Source organism: Felis catus, chromosome C1 (genome assembly GCF_018350175.1).
Source record: "Felis catus isolate Fca126 chromosome C1, F.catus_Fca126_mat1.0, whole genome shotgun sequence".
Taxonomy (NCBI): Eukaryota; Metazoa; Chordata; class Mammalia; order Carnivora; family Felidae; genus Felis; species Felis catus.
The window spans coordinates 16046661-16063815 of NC_058375.1; the positions used below are offsets into that span (position 1 = coordinate 16046661).

Consider the following 17155-nt stretch of genomic DNA (forward strand, 5'->3'; position numbering starts at 1 on the left):
GCCGGGTTCAGCCAGCGGCCCTGCCCCCCGCCAGCCCCGCGACTCCCGCACCCTGGGTCCTCACCGCAGTTCAGCTCATCACTGCCGTTCTTGCAGTCCTCCTGCCCGTCGCAGATGTAGTCCTTGGGGATGCACTGCCCGTCGTGGCACATGGCCTCGTGGGGCCCGCAGGGCACAGGCCTGGCTATCCCGGGGAGCAGAGGCTGCGGAGCGGGGGTGCCCGGCAGCTGCTGAATGGTGGTTGCCTCCAGCCAGGGCACCGCCGGTGGGGTCTCCACCAGAGTGGGGGACACGGAGCTGACCGCCGGGACCTCCTCCTCTGTGGACAGAGCCCTCCTGGTGTTGGCACGGTCCTCGGCCCCGGCCCCCACACCGCCCAGGCCCTCCCTGTACCTCCCTGCCACACACGGTGCCCCCACCCTGTCCTCCTGCCCACCTCCCTCAGAGCCCCCTGCCCGCACCAAACCCTCACGGTTGACACGGAGGCCCAGGGGTACCCCGGCCCTGCCCGGTGTCTCGGGCCACTTGTGGCCCCGGCCGGCCCCTCACCGCAATTGAGCTCGTCAGACATGTCCCTGCAGTCGGGCCTCCGGTCACAGCGATACTCCAGAGCCACACACTCGTTGTGGCTGTGGCAGGCGAACTCGGCCTCGGTGCAGACTCTTGAGAACTGGGGCACTGTGGGGGTTGGAGGGCGTCAGAGGGGCACGGTGGGAAGGGGGGCGGGAGGTGTCGTGGGCAGCACAGGCACCGCGTGGCTGGCAGGGGGCTTCAGCGCCCTGTGTCCGGCAGACTCAAGTGAGGCAGAGGGCACACGGTGGACACATCACGGCACACGTGGGACAGGGGACGGGTGGCGGTGGCCTCAGCCATCCCTTCCATAAACCCCACACGCGGTTAGCAAGCCACACGCATGCAACCACCACATCACACGCGTGCAGGCCACAGCCTGGCCCAGTGAGGACGGAGGGGAAGGGGAGAGAGGGCGGCTTGTGGGCCACGCCCAGCCATCTCGCCCTCATCCTTCCTTTCCCTCCGTCCATGAACTTCTCCAGGTACCTGGCCGGGCCTAGGTCTGGCTTACACTCTCACCTGGTGTCACTGCGGCCGCCACGGCGGCCGGAGGGGGCGGGGGTGTCTGTGCTGGAAAGGAAGGTGTGATCAGCACCGTCCCGTCTGGGACCTGGGAGCCGTGGGCTGCAGGGCCGAGCCAGGCCCATCCCACCATCCCTAACCAGGAAGGCCCACTGAAAAGCGGGGAGGAGAGGGCTGGGCCCCCAGCCATCTTCCGGTCTGGGCCCCGTGAAGAGCAAACTTGATCTCTGGGTGCGTTCTTTGGGGATTTATGTGCCGAATGACAGAGGCGATGGCTACACTGTCTTCTTCCCATCTGGCTACGCCACGATAGGGAAAGCGCTTGTTCAGCTCTGGGTCTCCTGACTCAGGGATGGTGACGGCTCTGAGAAACGGAGCCTGTGGGGGAATGAATGGGGCCTGTCTGGCTTGGAGAAGCCAAGACTCAGGGAGTCAAAGTAGGAGCCTGGGGGTGGGGGGTGCCGTGCAAAGAAACCTGAGCTGACCGAGAGCTCAAAGGCCAGGCCTTTGCATCCGATAGCTGTGTGACCGGGGGCCGTTCTCTTGTTCTCGCTCATCTCATGTCATCGTGGGTTCTGGCAAGACTGGCACAGACATGGGGCTTTGTGGAAGTTCTGGCTTTTCCACCAATGCCTATGTGAATTGGGACAAGCCACTTGTCCTTCCTGGGCCTCAGCCCCCTCACGTCTAAAATAAGAGGAATATCTACTTCACAGGAATTATGAAGGCTGGACGGAGGCTGGATACGAGGGCTTTACTGAGCGCCCAGCACATAGTCAGCTCTCGGTAAACATTTGTTGGTTATTATTAAATGCAAATGCGTTTGGATCTAAAAGTTCCATATGCAGAAAGGAATCATTACCTATTGTCAGTGTACAGAGGTCTAGAGACAGAGAGAGCGAGCGGAGATTAAATCTAACCGGGTACATGTTAGGAGCGCCTGGGTGGTGCAGTTGGTTAAGCATCCGACTCTTGATCGCGGCTCAGGTCATGACCTCACGGTTTGTGAGATCGAGCCCTGTGCCATCAGGCTCTGTGCTGACAGCACGGAGCCTGCTTGGGATTCTCTCTCTCTCCCTCTCTCTCTCTGCCCCTCACCTGCCTGTGCTCTCGCTCCCTCTCTCAAAATAAATAAATAAACTTAAAACATTTTTTTTTTAATTAAAAAACGTAATTTGGTACACGCTAGAGGAAACAGGTTATACTCAACCCAAGCCAGGACTGCACAGAGACTGATGGGGCGGACTCAGGTAGTGAGCTCCCTGTCCCTAGTGGTGTACAGGCCCCAAGCCAGAAGAGCCCACGGAGGGGACACTGGGAGGAACGAAGAAGTGCTCCGGGTCCCAGGATGGGCTTACCTGTGCCCAGGCGCCGGAACTGGAATCCCTGGGGAGAGGTGATGTAGGAGGCAACAGAGCCGCTGGAAATGACGGTATGAAGCACTTCCTGAATCTGAGCCCCGTCTGCATTCCCTTCGGAGCCCACGTCCAGCTCCACGAAGACCCAGCCGTCCAGCTCCCTAGGGATGGGGATGGGGCAGGGGAGCAGGATGAGAAAGACACCTGCAGCCCCAGCTCCTCCCTCCGCCCCCTGCCTGAGGCTCAGGCCCGATCTCCTGACTCTGTGCCTGTTCCCAGACAGCCTGGAACCCAAGCGGGGCAATTTAAGGTCTCAACTGTCTCCCCAAATTCCTGACCTTCCACCGACCGAGATCCACCTCATTAGGCGTCTCTTACTTCCCCTCCTTGTCACCTCCCTCCAGGTCAGCCCCCCCCTTCCCCGACCGGCCCCCCCCAGGGGACCCTTCTCACTTGATGAACACCACACTGACAACCTGGTCTCCGGGAATCTTCAAGTACTCCGACTCAAGCTGCAGAGTGACACGGCACCGTCAGCCTCCAGATACCTTCACCCCATCCTGTCCCGCCCCCCACCCTCGGGGAGCGCCCAAGCCCTTCACCTCACCGTGTCGACCACAGCCTCGGACACTTCCCGGAACTCCTCGGAGCCCGCATCCTCCAGCTGAGGGCTGTAGCGGATGGAGCGAGTGAAGTTTACCAGGGCCCGGAAATAAACTGCAGAGAAGAGTGGGCTGTCACCAGGAGGGGTCCGGCCTGGCATATGGCGGCCCCGGGCCGCTGGGCCAGGGGGTGGAGATTTGGGGATGGTCTCCAGCGGCCTCTGGCCCAGCCCGCGCCCGTGGGCGCACAGCCATGCCCAGCACTGCCCGTACGAGCACTGGTCACAGTGGCTGTGGCAGGCCTGCCCAGGGTCAAAGCCGAGGCCCCACCCATAAGTGAGGGGCCTCAACCAACGGGAAAGTAGCCTGACGCAGAAACGAAGTGATGGTGCCGAAGAGACCCCCGGCGGCACAGAGGAAGGCTGGGCAGGAAGAACTGGCTTCCAGAGGAGGCTGGCCTGGCACAGGGGTCACCCACGAGGGACCGAGACATGCCTCCCACTCCTCCCTGGCTGGTTCTAGTCATCCCTCAGGGCTCCCAGCTCAGCCATCACCTCCTCCAAGAAGAGCACTTGAACTGGCCTCCACCCTCCAACCCCGGCTGGGTTAGAGACCCCTGCTCAGGACCACCGCCCCCCTCCCCTGTGCTTCCTCCATCAGAACACCTTCCCTCCTGCATCGTGTCGATCCTGCCTGGTCACGCACGGACTGTACTAGACTATCATGTGAAAACCAGGGGTTCTGAGGTCAGCCACACCACAGGCACTGACCTCACCTCTCTGAGCTTCTGTTTCCTCCTCAGTCGACTGAGGATGCTAATTACACTTACCACCCCGGGTGGCTGTAGGGAATAAATGACATCGTGCTTACACGCACATCTCCCCATGCACAGTGTTGCGACACCTGGCACAGGGCAAGTGCCGGAGAATCCGAAGCTGTGGTCGCTTTCACTACCCCCTAGAATAAACCTGATGAGAGGGCAACCTGCACCTCATTCACCTCTGTATCCCCAGAGTTAGTGCTTGGCCCACAGTGGGTGCCTAATACACGAGGGATGAATATCAGATTGATGTGAGCATACACACACAACTGTTCTTAAGAACCCACTATATACAAGACATTTTATTCACATTAAATCTCATAATGTTCACGAGTTCATATGAACATGAGTTCAATTCATATCATATGCCTATGGTACACACAGACTAGTGTGCTACATGTACACATACAAACTGTTTCTTGAGCACCTATTATGTACAAGATTAAAAAAAAAATATTTTGAGAGAGAGAGAGAGAGAGTATGAGCAGGGGAGGGGCAGGGAGAGAGGGAGACAGAGAATCCCAAGCAGGCTCCATGCTCTCAGCACAGAGCCTGATGCAGGGCTCGATCCTACAAACCACGAGATCATGACCTGAGCCAAAATCAAGAGTCAGATGCTTAAAAAAAAAAAAAAAAAAAAAGAGTCAGATGCTTAACCGACTGAGCCACCCAGGCACCCTGTACAAGATTTTTAATGTATTAAATTTTAGAACATTCATGAACTTAGGTATTAATTATAAATGCCAAGTTAATGAGTTACAAATAAGTTTAAATACGTATAAGTGTTTAGAACAGAGTCTGGCACAGAGCAGGTGCCTATTAAATGACAGACAATAAACACATATCAGATTGGTGTGAGCATACACATACAACTGTTTCTTAAGCACCTACTGTATAAAGATGTTTTATATGTATTAAATCTCACGTTCGTGAGTTCATACGGAAGTTGTACAAGTTAATACAAGCTGCAAATGAGTCACACACACACACACACACACACACACACACACACACACACACTACTTAGAACAAAGCCTGGCATGTGGTAGATACGGAACCAATGATGGCTGAATCAATCCACATCATATGCTTATGATACAAACAGACTAGTGTGTACACGCACAAACACACACAGGTGCACACACAGTTTCCTGAGCATTATATACAAGATTTAAAAAAAATGTTTTTTTAATGTTTATTTTTGAGAGAGACAGAGCATGAGCAGGGGAGAGATAGAGCGGGAGACAGAATCCGAAGCAGGCTCCAGGCTCTGAGCTGTCAGCACAGAGCCCGACGCGGGGCTCAAACTCACAAGCCGCGAGATCATGACCTGAGCCAAAGTCAGACGCTTAACAGACTGAGCCACCCAGGCGCCCCTGTTACCATTATTTTTTTAGTGTTTAATTTTGAGAGAGAGAGAGAGAGAGAGAGAGAGAGAGAGAGTGCGAGCCAGGGAGGGGCAGAGAGAGAGCGAGACACAGAATCCAGAGCAGGCTCCAGGCTCTGAGCTGTCAGCACAGAGCCCAACATGGAGCTTGAACCCACGAACCGTGAGATCATGACCTGAACTGAAGTCGGACGCTTAACCGACTGAGCCAAGATTTGGACCCTGTATGAGATTTTTAATGCATTAAATCTTAATAACGTTCATGACCTTAGGTGTTAATTATAAGTGCCAAGATAATGAGTTACAAATGAGTTAAATATGTAAGTGCTTTAGAACAGAGCTTGGCACATAGTAGGTGTGTAATAAAACATGAGCCATTACTATATGAGAGGCAGTGTGGCTTAGTGGTTAAAAGCTTAGCTTCTGGAGTAAAATTGCCATTCACAGCCCTGTGACCTCGTGCAAGACTACAAGGCCTGTCCTCCTCCCACTTCACTCTCTTGGGTGCACATGGGTACACGACCCCCACCCCCCAGCAAGAATGTTCTCCTTCTGTGGCTTGGGCTAAGCAAGCCCTGCGGGGTCAGGGTGGGGTGTTGAGCAAGGGGCAGGAGTGGGCTCCTACACCGAGAGAGGGTGCTTGTGAAGGCAGCGCTGCCCTGTGCTGGGCTGGGCTCCTGGGTGCCGGGTGGGTGGGGCTCTGTGGGCCCGAGTGTGGAGGCCGAGGGCTCAGCCACAGAGGCCCCTTGTGAGCAGGCACAGAGGCCCATTGAGAGTCCCCCAGCCCAGCCCCTGGCCTCAGCCCCATGGCCCAGCGCGGGCGAGGAGGCCGGGCCTCTGCCCAGGAATGTGCCCGTTCCTGGGGGAGGGGGCCGGGATGCCACAAAGCCCCTTTCTCCTAGGCCCTGGGAAGGGCTCGGACCCTCCTGCCTGACCCCACCCCCGCCTTCTCCAAGACCAGGGGTGGGTCAGGGCGAGCACCCTCCCTCTTCCACCCTGAGCTGCCTCCCTGTGGCCAGAGCCTGAGGGTTGGGGCAGAAGGTAAAGCCCGCTCTGTTCTAGGAACAGCCCCCAGAACCGAAGGCACCGTAAGTGAGTGAAGCTGCCTGGGGGTGGGTGTGCTCTGGGTGCCTGCCCCGGCCAGCGCTCTCCCTCCTGGCCCTCATTCTGACCTCATCCAGACAGCCCGCTTAGAGCCACAGGCTGGAGGGGCAAGGGGCCAGGAAGTGCCTGCACCCAGGTGGGGGTGAGGAACGCACACCTGACCACGCCAGCCCCGCGGCAGACTATCTCACCAACTCCCTGCTCAATGGAACTCATCCGCCAGACACTCAGGCCCCTGAACCCCACGCCCGGGAGCCCTGGGTCCCTTGGGTGGGCCCAGCATCAGCCAGTCCTGAGGCGGGTACCCGTCACCTCCAGCCTCTAGGGACTTGCTCCCTGAGGGGTTGCTGTACCCGTCCCAGCCCAAGCAGTGCCTGGTGGGGCGGCGGGGGGGGGGGGGGCGTGGAGAATGCCAGGGGCCCCGCCCATCGTGTTTAGGCCTGGAAGCCCAGATGGGGCCTGGCTGTGTCCCGGGCAGGGGCCGACCAGGTCCCCACTCCCAAAAAGAAAGTTGCCTCTGAGCCTCACGTATGACAGCACAATGAGAGCCGGGAGAGGGAATGGGGGGGGGGGTGGCAGAGGGAGCCTCCCCCCAGGTTGTCTGGCCTCACTTACTGGGAGGAGATTCCTCACCAGCCACAGGAGGGTGGCCTGGCCGGGGCCTGCAGAGCAGAGCCACAGTGAGGGGGGCCAGGAGGGACAGAGACTGCAAGGGAGGTGGAGGGAACCAAAGGGAGAGACAGAGACATGAAGAGACAGAAAGAGACAGAGGAAGAAAATGACAGAGAAGCAGAGAGAAAGCAGGGGAAGAATGAGAGCAAGGGGGAAACAGAGGCAGAAGGGAGAGAGGGAAAGAGAGAGAGAGAGATACAGAATGAGACAGGATGATGCACAGATGAGACAGATACAAAGAGGAGACAGATAGCCCAAGGCAGGGGAGGAGGGGAGCAGGAGACAAGGAGACAGGCCAGACAAGAGTGGAAACAGAGAGACGGGTCAGAAGATGGAAAAAAACTGGGTGAGGGGAGGTGGGCAGGGGTCGCAGGGAGGAGTCAGAGCCAGGGGCTTGTCTTTCGGGTGGGGGTACCGGCACACAAAAGGTGGGGGGGGTGATGGGGTAGGGCTGGGGCGAGCCTGCAGCAGCCACAGCCTTACGTGAGGGAAGTGGCGGGGGGGGTACTATCTCAGAGGCTAGGATCCAGGGTGTGGGGCTGGGCCAGAGCCCAGGCAAGGGGCACAGCCAGGTGTGGCCCCATCTTGGTCAGGATGGCCCTTGCTTCCCAGCGCAGGGAAGGCACTACCCTTGGGCAAGGCCGAAGTGGGCACATGGAGAGGCTGGGAAACTCACTTGCTGTCTCCAGGGCTTCGACTCAGCCCAGCTGCCTGGACCTGCCCCAAGGGCAGCAGGCCAGCGCCAGGGCTGGGCCTGGAGGGTCTAAGGCCCTGTGTCTTCCCACGGAGAGGCCCCACTCGCAAGCACGGGCCCTTCCCAGCTGCTGCTCCCCCATCCCTACCCCTTCCCGTACCTCTGACCCCCCTGTCCTCACAGCTGCATCTCACAGGGGAGGCGGGCTGGCAAGAACCCCTCAGAGAGGGCAGAGCTGCCGCGGTGGACAGGGGAGGGGCCGTGGATGTTTCCAAATGGACAGTACGGACCGGACCAGGGCCTCAGCAGACAGGCCTGGCTTAGCAAGAGGCAGCTCCCAGCGATGCATCAGCACAGTCCATTCTAGGGTGTGGGATGTGTGCACAGGCCCCGCCCAGCTCCCAGGCATCCTGCAGCGCTGGAAAGACCTACATGTGGAAAAGCTTCAGGCAGGCTCTGAGTCCCGGGTGCTGGGAGGTCACAGTCAGGACCAGGACACCTAGGGGCCAACCCTCCTGTCTGCACGTTGGCAGGTAGGACACGACCCCCTCGCATTTGGATGCCCCTGATGCACCAGTCACACAGGGAGGCGACCCCCACCCCTGCAGAAGTACAGGCGCGTCACCGTAGGCGGCGCTGGATGCAGTGAGGCCACCCAGTGGTCCGCCTGAGCCGAGCTCCATCCTTGGCCCTGACGGCAGAGTGCTCAGCGCTGGCTTCCAGAGAAGGCAGCAGGAACCATATGGAGCTTCGGGGACTTGTCACTGGGTAGTTCCTTCTCTACCCAGAATCCTGGGCTGGGAGGAGGCAGGGACTGAGTCCCAGTGCTGGCCTGGCCCCGGCTCCACTGTGCACCAAGTGCTAATGGAAGGAGCAGCTGTTGGAGGCCTGGGTCTTTCTCTCCACAAAGCCCAGCCCTCTTCCCCAACCCAGGAACCCTTGGCTTCCCAGAGGTGACCCAGCCTGAAGGCAGGGTCCCTCCCAGGTCCAAGGTGAGGCTATACTTCCACCCCCTGCCAGCTCCGTCGGCCTGCCCACATGTCCTATGCCACAGAGCGCCTCTATCTGCCCACCCCTGCCTGGGGTCCCCAGCTCAACACCCCCAAGAAGGGATCTAGGAAGGGACCCCACAGCTGAGCTGTGCTGGGAGATGGGAATTTTGCTATTCTGGGTACCTGTTACACGTGGGCGCTTCCTGCCTGCTGCGCTCAGCCCTGTCCCTGTGGCGCAGACGACCACAGAGCTTGGCTGTCCCCAACCTTGCAGGGACCTGCCAACCAGTCCACACGACTGTTGCTCAGCAAGTATAAAACCACCTGCACGGCAGGCCCACGAAGCCCTCGAGGCCCTCAGCCCCAGAGACGGGACCCCTGCGGCGGGGAAGACCTTGCCCAGGGGGCAGGATGGGGGCCCTCAGCAACTTACCCATCTGAAAGTCCCCGCTGCCTGGTTCCCCACTACCCAGGCCATCTGCAAGCAGAAGAGAGACTTATGTAGCAACAAGTTCTTGTTGAGTACCTACTGGGTGCCAAGCACCGTTTGGGGCACCTGGCACGCCGTGCGGAAGGGCATGGAAGCGCAGAGCCGTTGCGTCCTCCCCACTGCCCAGGGATGCCGGCTTATGAAAGTCAGCGTGGAAGCCTCCATCAGAGAGGGTGTGGGTCAAGGCTGCACGGTGCGGGGCCTTGACGGTCTGTCCGTGCTGGGGTGGAAGGGGCCCCGTCACACTGGCCTTCGCCACGGGGCCAGGAGGAGGTGCGGTAAGGGGAGGCGGGAACTGTCCTCTACTGTGCCTCGTCTCCCGCCTCCCTGCGAGTCCCGATCATCCTGTGCTACGAGGACACAGCAGTGGCATTGGAGCAGCCACTGGCCCTGTGAGCCACCAGGGTCACACAGGTTCTAAGTGGAGGGTCTTGGGGTCACTGGGACCAGGGCTTAGAATGCACACGGCTCTCAGCCCATCTCTTGAGGCACCCCCTTGGGCAAGCTTCCTGGGGCCTCTTTAAGGACCTGGGATGGGGGGCGGGGAGAACCCTGGCTCCACCCCTGACCTCCTCCACTCCGCACCACCAGAACCCTCTGCTCACCTCCAGAGGCATCATCAGCCAGCAAGTCTTCGTCATCAGAGATGTCTGAGTAGCTCCTGCCGGCCCGGCCCACCGTGACTGTCTCTGCATCCTCGGGCAGAGATAAGCCATCATACGCCCGCAGCCCATGAGTCACCTGTGGGAGATCACACAGCCGACCGTCACATTCTCCAGCCTCCACCATGCAAAGGATCCCTCCCCTCACTTCAAGGGGGACCCAGAGTCCTACCCCAAAGCCCTGTAGTGGTTAAGTCAGATGTGGTTTGGCTGTGAGAGTCAGGCTGGGGCTGAACCACTATTTTTGACTCAGTTTTGCCAAAGAAAGCTCCATTCGCCCCCGGAGGCCTCAGCGCCCAACCCTGCGCATTCACTGAGTCTGAATGAATCCTCAAACAAACAGATGATAAAGTTAAAATCACTTTGGTAACTGATGACTGACTCCTCTCTTCCTTTGGAGAAGGCAAGGGTCATCCGGAATACGCAGTAGTAGACAGGGGGACACGGACAGGTAAAGGGTGACCTGGAACAGCAAAGATGGGGGACAGAGGCAGGAGGAAGCACAGGTGGGGGACAGAGGCAGTAATCACAGGTGAGTCCACCGAAGCGGCCGTCTGTGATAGCCGCTCCCTCGCACGCCATCTCAACCACTTCTTTCTGCCTCAGCCTGGCTTCCAAAGCTCCAAGCCATGGGGAACACATTCCAGCCATGTTGGAGAGCTGGCTCTGGCATCTGTGGCCACACGGACAAGCTCATCTGTGCACACAGCCGAGGGGGCGGACCCAACAGCTGGGCTGAAAGGGGGCAGGACAGGCGTGGTGTCAACTCTGTATGACCTCAGGCTGATGCTGAGCCCAGCACAAGTTCCACCTCGAGCTCCCATTCCACAGAGGGCCTGCTGAGACCCTGCACCTTGCAGGCCAGAATAGCAGCGCCCCAGTGGCCACAACACCTGCCTTTCTCAGGGCGGGCTATGGGCAGTGAATGCCTCTTTCCTCTTAGACAAGATGGAAATGTTGCCAAAGGAGTTTTATCAGCTAACGCAGAGAAAAAACAAACCCGGAGGAGACCAAGGAAACCCCAGAGCCCCTAAGCACAAGTGTGCATGGATTTGCTGTGGCCCCGTAATGCACATCCAGCCCCAGATGGCCTGGCCTGAGAGTCTCAGGCCCTGCCTGGCCTCAGCCCTCTCTGGAGAGCCCAGCCCAGCCAGAAGGAAATGGTCTCGCTTTTGAAAACAAAACCTAGCCTTCACTGGCCAGACAAGGTGATGGCAGCAGAAGAGAGGGCCAAGGAGGAGAAGAAAAACAAAGAGACGGTCAGTCTCTCTCCCTCCCTACACCCCCCAACTTTACCCAGCCCGTGTCCTGGAGCTCCTGGCCTTTTCTCACGCTAGTCCCTCTGTTGGAATGCCCTTCCTTGCTTTGTTTATCTGGCTAAGTCATCCTCCAAAATTCGGGTAAACATCACCTCCTCCAACTGATCAATGAGAAAAAGGAACAAATAACTGATATTCACAGCAACACGGATGAAACTCAGTCACAGTACAGTGAGCGAAAGAGGCCAGACACAAAAGACTACATACCGTGTGACCTCATTTATAGGAAACTCTGGGGGGGGGGGGGAATTCTAATCTACAGTTACAGAAATGTCACTAGTTGCCTGGGACCGGAGATGGGGTAGGCTGGCTGGGAAGGGACGCAAGGGAAACTTTTGGAGTGACTGTTCCCTGGGTATATACATCTTATCATTATTGAATGGTACACTTAAAATGGGTGCATTTTACTGTATATAACTTATACCTCAATAAAGATGCCTAAAAAGAAAATCTCAACAAAATTAAATTAAAATTAAAAAAAGAAAGAAAATCTCCTCTGGGAGACTTTTTCCTCACTCTTGCCCTTACGGTCACCTCTGTCCCCACCCAGGCTGGGTTCTGGGTGCTTCTGGGCTCACACTGTAATCATCTGTATCTCCATTGGAATGGAGGCAGGGACTGTGATGAATTCATCTCTACCTTCTCAGCACCCCATGTTCAATAACTACCTGAAGTAAGAAATGAATGAATGAATGAGCGAATGGTCAAAAATGTCATCACCTATTAATTCTAGCTGCTTCCTGAACTTGACTTGCTTTGGAGGTACCACCTGCCCCCACAGAGTCTATATGCAATCTCCCTTCCTAGGCTGGGAGCTTCCTCCTCGACTGGTCGCCATTTGGTCACCTTCACGTCTGCAGTGCTACGAAGCGTGGTATAAGGTCTACGTTGCCCACACCTTACTCTCTGCCATGGCCCAATGCCCCTTCCCCTCCAACCCATGGGCAAACACCTCCTCCTGTTCCTTTTCCTCCCCTACCTTCTCTCTAGACAAATGCCCATCCCAGTCCTAGGTGGCCAGTAGACCTCTAGACCATGCCCACAGGGTCTGTTTCCAGGAATGAGCTTCACAATCTCCAGGAGCTGGTGAGAAATTCAGATTCCTGGGACCCTTCTCAGCCAGGTGGGAGGGATGAACTGGCATGTGCTTAGAGAACTCTAGCACTCACTGGCTAAGAACCACAAGATCAGTCCGTGAAAGGCTTCCCCCTCCTTCCCTGGCTATGGGTAGAAGGTAATGTTCCCACCAGGTGGGAGATGGGTCCAGAGCAGGCCCTGACTGACTTCAGGGGAGTGTGAGGCTAAGGCCGGCATAGGGGCACAGACACCGGGCAGAAGAGGTTAGAGGGGGCAGGCTTGGATCCTCCCCACCTGGGGAGGGCTGTGTCATTGCCACACCCTCCCCCTCCCCATGCAAGCCAGGCCATGGGAGGGGGGGCATGCACGGGGCACAGAGATTCCCAGCATCCCCTAGACACTGCTGTCTGGAAAGGAAAACTCTGGTGGTGAGCAAGGTCCAAAGCTTCTCCCAGGCCAGGGCGGGGGTGGTGGGGGGGAGGTGACTTGAGACCGGACAGGAAATAGCAAAGTGAGACTCAACTTGGAAAAAATGCCAGGAACACACATCTGCAGTGAGAGGGGTGAGAGAATCCAGAGCATGCCGGGGCCTGGAGAGAAGCCCTCCCACCCCAGGGACTCCAGGGAATGGGCCCTTCCACATGCCAGCCTGCCCTTGCTTTCAGCCCCCTCCCCAGGGCCCGAGGCTCTGGGGTCAGATCAGGGCCTGTAGCAAGGGCTGAGCCAACAAGAGCAGAGACTTCATTTGTGCAAAGCTGAAGATCAAAAGGTTCTAGCAGCTGTATTTCACATCTGGGAGGGGAGATGGAACCAGACCAGAATGAGGCTCCCGGAAAGAGCCCAAAGGAGCCTGAGACTTGACCGTAGAAGAGAACTTGGATTCAGATCTGGGAAGTCTGGGCTCTACTTGAGAATAGAAAGACCTAACATTTATTGAGCACCTACTACATACCAGGCACTTCTTTGAGGATTTTTATAAATGTTAACCCAGGTTACAGGTGTTCAATAGGCCACTGTAGGGATGGGAAAATGGGGCAGTCGGATCATCTGCTTGAAGATCTAGCAGGTGGCGGAGCTGGGACTTGACCTCTGGTGGTTTGGTTCCAATGTCTAAGCTTTTGCCACTGAGCCAGAACTGACCAAGGTCACTGAGAGTCACTCCCACAAAACCTTTCAACCACAGTGCTATTTTACAGTTTACAGAGCATTTCCTCAAACTTGGGGTCATTAGACCCTGACAATGACTGCCTGAGGTGGCTGAGCAGGTATGAATGGCCCCCTTTCACAGAGGAGGTAATAGCACCCCCGTCTCCCCCCACGTAACTTGCCCAAGATCACAGGGGACCTCTGGGTTCTGCACCTGCTGACCAGGAAAAGAGGCAGGGCTGAGGCTGGGCCTCCAGGCTGGCCTTGAGGCCTAAGCAGGGGGCAGGGCCAGGACACCCAGGGCTGGCCGGTTCCCATCCCCAACCCAACCAGCTCCCAGGATGGCCCACAGGACACCTGAGCTGCCAGCGGCCTGAGCCCATGCAGTATATGCCTAACACCTCAAGGAGAGCCATTGGTGGCTCCAAGGTCAAAAGCAGAAATAGAACTCAGGTTTCCTGCCCTCCAGTCCATCTCCGGCTATAAGAAAGCTTGGCTTCCTCCCAGAGGAACCCAGTATTCAGGCAGGCATTGGAGCCGGATGGCGGGACTGGAAAGGAGGGGTCCAGAAGGCAGACCTGGGCCAGAGAGGAAGGAGTCAAGCAGACAGGAGGATTTTCCAGACACAACAGGTTCCTGGTGGGGGAAGTGGAGGCAGCTGACTCATACAGGCCAAGGCCAGAGGACTGTTCTAGTGTGCTGGGAACAATTGCTAGGGCAGGGGTGTGGGCATAATGGCCCCCCAACGGGTGGCAGGAGGTGGGGGAACCCAGACAGGCGGGGAACTTTTGCGAGACAGCCCCCCGAGGCTGGGTTGCGTCCAGGCCTTCCTGGTAGGCATGAGCATGCACATGAGGCTCCAGGTTCAAGTCCCGCAGCGATCCTCTGGGACAAGGGACAGAGGCCACAAACCTCCTTTCCCAGCCTGGGTGTGGATGCCGAGGGATCCAAGGCTAGCTGAGAAGAACCCAGGCTGGAGGTGAAAGGTCGAGCCATTAGAGAGGGGTAGAGAAGGCAGAGAAAGTCTGGGGTGCAGGGGAAGGTGCAGAAACAGATACAGGATATAGGGTTTGGGGGTTTCAAAGGATTGGCGTTTTCTGCTAAAAGCAAAGCTGGAGGAGGAGGACTGCACGGCGAAGGGATGACAATAGGAGCTGGAAGACTCCATCGGCGGCTGTCTCCGCACCAGGCCCTCTCCTCGACGCTGTGTGGACCCCCTCCAATAACCCTCGCAGCCACCGTGGGAGGGCCGGCGCTACAGGGCCGCTATCCCTCATCTGCAGCGGGGGAAACGCAAAGAGCTCTGAAAACTAAGAGTGTTTCCTCCTCTTTGTTTTTTTTAAATAAGTTTACAACAAGTTCATTTGGTGCCAAGTCTTGACCTGAACTGACAGGAAGCGGTCAGTATCCTATTTACTTCACCTAGGGTGAGCAGGAGTGTTTTGCCGCAGCAAATGTTAGTGTGTTTCATTACGGGGTGTTGCTCCAGACTCCTCTGAGTTGTGCTCTCACACGTTCGATGGCACCTTTCTCGAATCTGAAAACTTCTGAATGCCAATGCACATTTCACTCCCGGGTTTTATTTCCATTTTGCAGATGAGAAAACTGAGGCTCACCGAGGGTCACCGGTGTAAATGAAATTAAAAGCACATGACGCGCTCCGCTCGAAGGCTTGTATACAGTAAGTGCTCAGTGAGCATCAGTTAGAGTTAGTCCCATACTTGGGGCACAGAGTAGAGGTGAGGGGTGGGTATGGGCAAGAGGTGATGCATGGGACGGTGGGGGGGCATGGGCTCAGGCCCAGGGTCAGCCTCCAGGTCTGGGAAGAAGGACAGGGCCCGGCCCTGCTGCCTCAGCTCTGGGCTTGCTGGAGGGGTGGCGCCCAGGCTCGAGGTGACGGCAGAGCTTGGTGCCGAGGCTCGAGTTATCTGCCTCCTCCGAGGCTGACTCGAGGCCGACAGGGGGACTCGGGGCTGCTCCAGAGCCATTATTCCCGCGACGTGGGCAGCCAGCCCATCACCCCCTCCCCGTGACCCAGGCTGGGCCGAGCCCACCACATCCCACGCAGCTGGGCAGGAAGGTCTGAGCACCGCAGTCCCCAGGGGGGCTGCAGCTGCCCAGGGCAAGGCTCCAGGCATCTGGGCCGGAGTGAGCTCACTCCATCAAAATCCAGAGCCTGCGTGGGGGCGGGGGACGAACGAGCCCCTGCCTGCCCACCTGCCTCCTGCCGGCACAGACTGCCTCAGGGCCCCCTCCCCCACCCATGGCCCCCGAATCTCCCGGGAAGGACGCGCTCCTACTCTGTTATGATACAGGCTCCCACGTAACCCCATAACACGTGCTCCCAGCTCTGCTACACCCTAGGCCCCAGACACAGGGTCAAGGTGCCCTGCCCCACCCCCAGGCTGCCCAGTGCCCTGTCCATGGGCAGCAGACGGCAACAGGGGAGGAATCTGTCGGGGCAGCACTTTGTTGTGCAAACTGCCAGGGGCGGGCGAGCCCGACACAAAGGCCAAAAGGCCTTTAATCCCCTGGCAGGCTAAGAGGGGCGCCGGGCCGGAAAGGAGGTGGCCGCAGCCTCCTCTGGCATGCCTACACTGCCCGTGCCACTCGGGAGGCCTGCCAGCTTCCCACACTCAGGCTCCCAAGGTGCAGGACCTTCTCCAGCCTGAGTTGGCCAGATGCCCCAGATAAGGAGAACGGTGGAGGCACATCAAGAGCTCACTGCACGCAGGTGCCAAGATAAGGTTTTTACAAGGCTTATCTCATGCAAGACCACAGCTCCAGAAGGCAGATACTGGTGCTTCCCCACCCCCCCACCCCCGCCAGTTTACAGATAAGGGAAGTTCAGAGACCTGAAGTCACCTACCCGAGGCCACACAGCTAAGGCAGTGGAGATCCAGTTTGACGGCAGGACTCCCTCTTCTGTACTCTGCTACCTCAGAGGCGTAGCAGCCTGCAGGCCCCTGCTTCTGACCCCAAGGCTTGTGACCTGGAAAGTCTGCATTCCAGCCAGGGCCGTGTTCAACAGAGAACAGCGGAGCGAGAACCTGACGTCTGGGGTCCCTCGTCCCAGCTCTGCCCCAAAACTCACCATGTGGCCGTGGACAAGCCCCTTGACACCCTTCCCTTCTAGCAAACTGCAGCGAATCCCCACTACCTGCGCTCACCTTCCACACACCAGCCATCTCTGCTGTGAACAAAAGTACCAGGAGGGCAGTGATTTTCCTGTTTTTATCGTTGCTGCATCTTCAAAACAGAAAACACAGACTAGGTGCTCAATTAATATCTGCTGACACAGACCGACTGAATGACCGAATGAATGAATGAATGAATGAACAAGTGAACTTGCCCAACAACCCTGAGGTGGGAATTAGGCCATCTGACACAAGAAGAAAGTGAAGTTCAGAAAGAGAAAGTAGAGACTTGCTCAAGATCACACAGCAAGAAAGTGCCGGAATGATCCCTGAACCTCGGTTCCCCATCAATAAAATTGAGGCCACTAATACCTCATCCCAGGGGAAAATGGGACCGAATCACATGATCGCTGACATGGTTAATGATCCCTCCAGGCCTCAGTTTCCTCAATGATAATGTAGGCACAGAAACACCCTGCTTTGTTTGACTCTTTCCCAGGGCTGTTGGGAGAGGCAGGGGGGTGGGGGCTGACTTGTTCTGGGAGGCGTGGCCCTTTCGCGGGTGGGCCTGACATGGTCTCTGCCTATACAGGTAGCTGG

General features: G+C 57.5%; 1 protein-coding gene across 8 annotated transcripts in view; it reads right to left on the minus strand.

Annotated features, from left to right (window-relative positions):
- HSPG2 (heparan sulfate proteoglycan 2) overlaps positions 1-17155 on the minus strand; it is a 99909-nt gene that overhangs the window by 55789 nt on the left and 26965 nt on the right. For 4 of the 8 annotated variants that reach the window (XM_045035253.1, XM_045035252.1, XM_045035251.1 and 1 more), the window contains exons 2-9: positions 9820-9955; positions 9158-9202; positions 3061-3170; positions 2907-2965; positions 2454-2614; positions 1093-1143; positions 550-678; positions 65-319 (exon numbers count right to left, since the gene is read on the minus strand). In XM_045035253.1, the coding sequence (XP_044891188.1) occupies positions 65-319; positions 550-678; positions 1093-1143; positions 2454-2614; positions 2907-2965; positions 3061-3170; positions 9158-9202; positions 9820-9955 (946 nt within the window). Of the gene's footprint in view, positions 1-64; positions 320-549; positions 688-1092; positions 1144-2453; positions 2615-2906; positions 2966-3060; positions 3171-9157; positions 9203-9819; positions 9956-17155 lie in introns of all 8 variants that reach the window. The other 4 variants (XM_045035257.1, XM_045035256.1, XM_045035255.1 and 1 more) reach the window with 2 other exon arrangements.